At 54.0% G+C, this 4,386-nt stretch overlaps 1 protein-coding gene across 1 annotated transcript in view; it reads right to left on the minus strand.

Annotated features, from left to right (window-relative positions):
- The window catches only part of TRIOBP (TRIO and F-actin binding protein), a 98,707-nt gene that overhangs the window by 72,804 nt on the left and 21,517 nt on the right, over positions 1-4,386 (minus strand). The window contains exons 5-6 of the mRNA XM_011925681.1: positions 4,023-4,230; positions 1,823-1,991 (exon numbers count right to left, since the gene is read on the minus strand). Coding sequence (XP_011781071.1) covers positions 1,823-1,991; positions 4,023-4,230 — 377 coding nt within the window. The remainder of the gene's footprint in view (positions 1-1,822; positions 1,992-4,022; positions 4,231-4,386) is intronic.

Raw genomic sequence — 4,386 nt, forward strand, 5'->3', positions numbered from 1 at the left:
TTTGAGATGGAGTCTTATTCTGTTGCCCAGGCCGGAGTGCAGTGGGGTGATCTTGGCTCACTGCAACCTCCGCCTCCCAAGTTCAAGCGATTCTCCTGCCTCAGCATCCTGAGTAACTGGGACTACAGCCGTGTCCCGGATCTCATCAGGCTCAATATGGTGAAACCCTGTGTCTACTAAAAATACAAAAAGTTAGCTGGGAGTGGTGGCAGGCACCTGTAATCCCAGCTACTCAGGAGGCTGAGGCAGTAGAATCGCTTGAACCCAGGAGGCGGAGGTTCCAATGAGCCGAGATCACGCCACTGCACTCCAGACTGGGAGACAGAGCAAGACTCCATTTCAAAAAAACAAAAAATGCCCCAGTTGTCCCAGTAATGCCTGTCACAGCTCTGTCTCCTCCTGTCCCAGATCCCAATGGGCTCACACATGGCATTCCACGTCCTCGTCCCGTTAGTCTCTTTTAATCAAGAACAGTCCCCTAGCCCCTTTTTGTCCTGTGAGGAGTCCAGTCATTTTGCAGAATGTCTTTCAATTCGGGTTTGTGTGATGTTTCACTGGGGTTAGGTGTAGGCAATGCATTTGCAGAAGGACAATTTAGAAGGGAAGGATTCTGTGCGCACCCCAGCATCCCCTCCCCCGACCCCATGCATCACATCAGGGGCATCTGATGTTGGTTTGTTCCACTCTGGGGATGCTGAACAGCTGCTTGGTGAAGGTGGTATCTTCCTGCTCTCCCCAGCCTAAGGGCGCCTTTTCTCTCAGTAATCGATGTAGAATCTGAGGAGTGATACTTTGAGACCACGGTGAAACCCCTGTTGCCTGACAACGTACCACCTAGGGATTTCGCATCCGCCGGTGATTTGTGCCTGAAGCAGTTATTGCTACGGTGGCTGCAACAGTCTCTTAACTGGTTTCTCATCCTTCAGCCCCTCCCTGCTCCAACTCATCCTTTGCACCTTTGACCTAGGGAACTTCCTAAGGCACAGGTTCAATTACATGACTTTCCTCCTCAAAAAAACCTTCAGTGGCTCCCTACTACTTAGAGAAGAAAGTCCAAACTCCTTGACTAAGGCCAGGCACAGTGGCTCACTCCTGTAATCCCCAGCCAGGAATTTGAGACCAGCCTGGCCAACATGGTGAAACCCCGTCTCTACTAAAAATACAAAAATTAGCCAGGCATGGTGTTGCAAGCCTGTAATCCCAGCTACTAGGGAGCCTGAGGCCGGAGAATCACTTGACCCCAGGAGGCAGAGGTTGCAGTGAGCCGAGATGGCACTACTGCACTCCAGCCTGGGTGACAGTGTGAGACTCTATCTCAAAAAAATAAAAATAATAATAATAGGCCAGGCGCAGTGGCTCACGCCTGTAATCTCAGCACTTTAGGAGGCTGAGATGGACAGACCACAGAAGGTCAGGAGTTTGAGACCAGTTGAGCCAACATGGTGAAATCCCGTCTCTACTAAAAATACAAAAATTAGCTGGGCATGGTGGCAGGAGCCTGCAACCTCAATTACTTGGGAGGCTGGGGCGGGAGAATCGCTTGAACTGGGGAGGCGAAGGTTGCAGTGAGCTGAGATCGCGCCACTGCACTCTAGCCTGGGCAACAGAGTGAGACTCCGTCCCCTCCAAAAAAATACTAATAATAATACAGTGGGTAGCATGGTTCACTGTGGCTGCTCCATCATGACATGGGAACTGTTACTATTATTAACACCCAGGCCACCAAAGTAAGCCATGCCCAAGGTCCCAAATGGCCAGTGAGATGACTATCTGGGGGGCCCCAGGCCATCACCATGGGAACCAACCTGGCAGAAGGACTCACCCTCCTTTTTCTGGCCTGCAGTGTCTCCTCCCACAGGGGACCTGGTGAGGAGAGATGGAGCCTTTTGGGAGCTGTCAGCTCTCGGCCCCTCCTGAGGTCTCCTAGGGATCATCACTGCGAGCTTGTCCCAGCTCTGGGCCTCCTCCTGCCTCTCAACAGTGTCCCAGTCCTGCCAGAGAAGGGGAGGAGAAAGTATGTTTGTGGGAGAAGAAAGGCTGCAGGACATATACTCCCCAAATGAGAGGGGTAGAAGGAAGGGAAGGGAATTGACATTAAAAAGCACTTCCCTGGCCGGGTGCGGTGGCTCACGCCTGTAATCCCAGCACTTTGGGAGGCCGAGGCAGGTGGATCACCTGAGGTCAGGAGTTCGAAACCAGCCTGGCCAACATGTGAAACCCTGTCTCTACTAAAAATACAAAAACTAGCCAGGCATGGTGGTGGGCGCCTGTAATCCCAGATACTCCAGAGGCTGAGGCAGGCGAATCGCTTGAACCTGGGAGACGGAGGTTGCAGTGAGCTGAGATCATGCCACTGCACTCCAGCCCAGGTGACAGAGCAAGACTCCATCTCAAAAATAAATAAATAAAATTAAATAAAAAATAAAAAGCACTTCCTAAACCATCAAGTTCTGCGTTCTGCCCCGGAGAGGTGACAATGAGTGGTGCCACACTTTCTGTGGCGTAGACTCCGCTCCATGGACTCAGTAAAAAGCACTTCCAGCCTAGGCAACACAGTGAGACCCCGTCTCTACAAAATTAAAAAGAAAAAATTAGCTAGGCATGATGGTGCATGCCTGTAGTCCCAGCTACTTAGGAGGCTGAGGTCAGGGGATCACTTGAGCCCAGGAAGTCAAGGCTGTAGTGAGCCATGTTCAAGTCATTGCACTCCAGCCTGGGCGACAGAGCAAGACCCTGTCTCAACAATCAACCTTTTTTTTTTTCTTTTTGAGATGGAGTTTTGCTCTTGTTGCCCAGGCTGGAGTGCAATAGCACAATCTAGGCTCACCGCAACCTCCGACTCCTGGATTCAAGTGATTCTCCTGTCTCAGCCTCCCAAGTAGCTGAGATTACAGGTGCCTGCCACCACACCCTGTTAATTTTTGTATTTTTAGTAGAGATGGAGTTTCACCATGTTGGCCAGGCTGGTCTTGAACTCCTGACCTCAGGTGATCACCCACCTTGGCCTCCCAAAGTGCTGGGATTACAGGTGTGAGCCACCGCACCTGGCCTTCAATCAGTCAATTAAATAAAAAGACGTGCTGTTTGCCTGGCACTGTGCTGGGCTCTAGCAGGTGCTAAGTGCTAAGTCGCTTATCTTCAATGAACCTAGGAGGCATGCATGTCCATTGAAGCCAAGAGCTTTGCCCAGACTCCCCGAGTTCCGCATCTGGGACTGGTGTGAGATACCCCCAGGGGCCAGAGAGAAGTGGGTTCAAATCCTAGCCCCACTCCTTCCAGATGTGTGGCCTCCACTAAATTGCTCCCCCTCTGAGCCTCAGCCCCATATGGGACGACTGAAGTCCCCGCCTCCGAGGGTGTGGTGAGTCTCCCTTGAGCCCACACCCACCAAGCCCTTAGCATGGAGCTGGCCATGAAGCGTGTGAGGCTGGGTTGTTTTATTCTGAGTCTTATCACCACCCCCCATCATTTTCCTTGTGAAGCGGTCTCCTGGGACAAGCCTGTCCCTCCGGCTCCGTGGCAGCCCCTCAAAGTGCAAATGCTAGAGGAAAGACTGCTGGGTCTTCTCTTTTCGTGGCTAAATGACCCCCGCAGCCTGCTCCCTTTCCTCTGTCCCTTGGAAATCTACGCCAGGGCTGGCCGTGGGGCTCAGCACTGTGTGGTGAGGGCAGGGCCCTGGGGTTCTGTGCCACTCTTGCTCTAGACACCACACCCAACGTCCCAGCCCTCTGGGACCTGGCAGCCCGAGCCCGCTGGTGATTCACCTGGAGCTCCTGTCAGCTCAAACCCCTTTCCCCGTCTTTTCACAGCCAGACCCCAGCCTCCCTGGGCCAGCCTGTGCAGAAACCCCCACCCTCTGGGGGTTCGCCGGGGTGGCCCGAGGTGCCAGCTAATGGTCCAGAGGACCTCGCCGAATTCTCTGGTGTGAGGCTTAGCCCTGGCCTGGAGGTTTAGGCGGGACCCAGGGCTGCAGATGTAGGTGTGAGCCACTCTTGTCCCCCCATCTCCCGCTCCTGGCTCACCACAGAGGACGAGTTGCTGGTATCATCAGGGGTGGCGGAGTCGGAGTCAGGGCTGGAGCCGGGATCAGAGCCGGGGTCCTTGTTGCAGCTGCCACGCAGGGAAGTGGTCAGGCCCTCCAGATAGGGCACTGCCTCAAGATCATGGCTCCTGCTCCTGGGGGCGGCTGTGGGACCCTCTTCCGGGAGCCCTGCTGAGGGGAATGGGCCCCTGGGAGAGGAGACAGACCTATGACTTTTTCCCAAAAAGTAATGGGGAGTTAGGGGTACTCCCCACCCCACCCAGGCATTCACACTCACTCACACAGGGAGCCTGGGGCCCACACGCTGGTGTGGGAGAGGGAGCCAATGCTGAGGGCTGCCTCTG

The sequence above is a fragment of the Colobus angolensis genome, unplaced genomic scaffold (genome assembly GCF_000951035.1).
Source record: "Colobus angolensis palliatus isolate OR3802 unplaced genomic scaffold, Cang.pa_1.0 Scaffold65, whole genome shotgun sequence".
Taxonomy (NCBI): Eukaryota; Metazoa; Chordata; class Mammalia; order Primates; family Cercopithecidae; genus Colobus; species Colobus angolensis.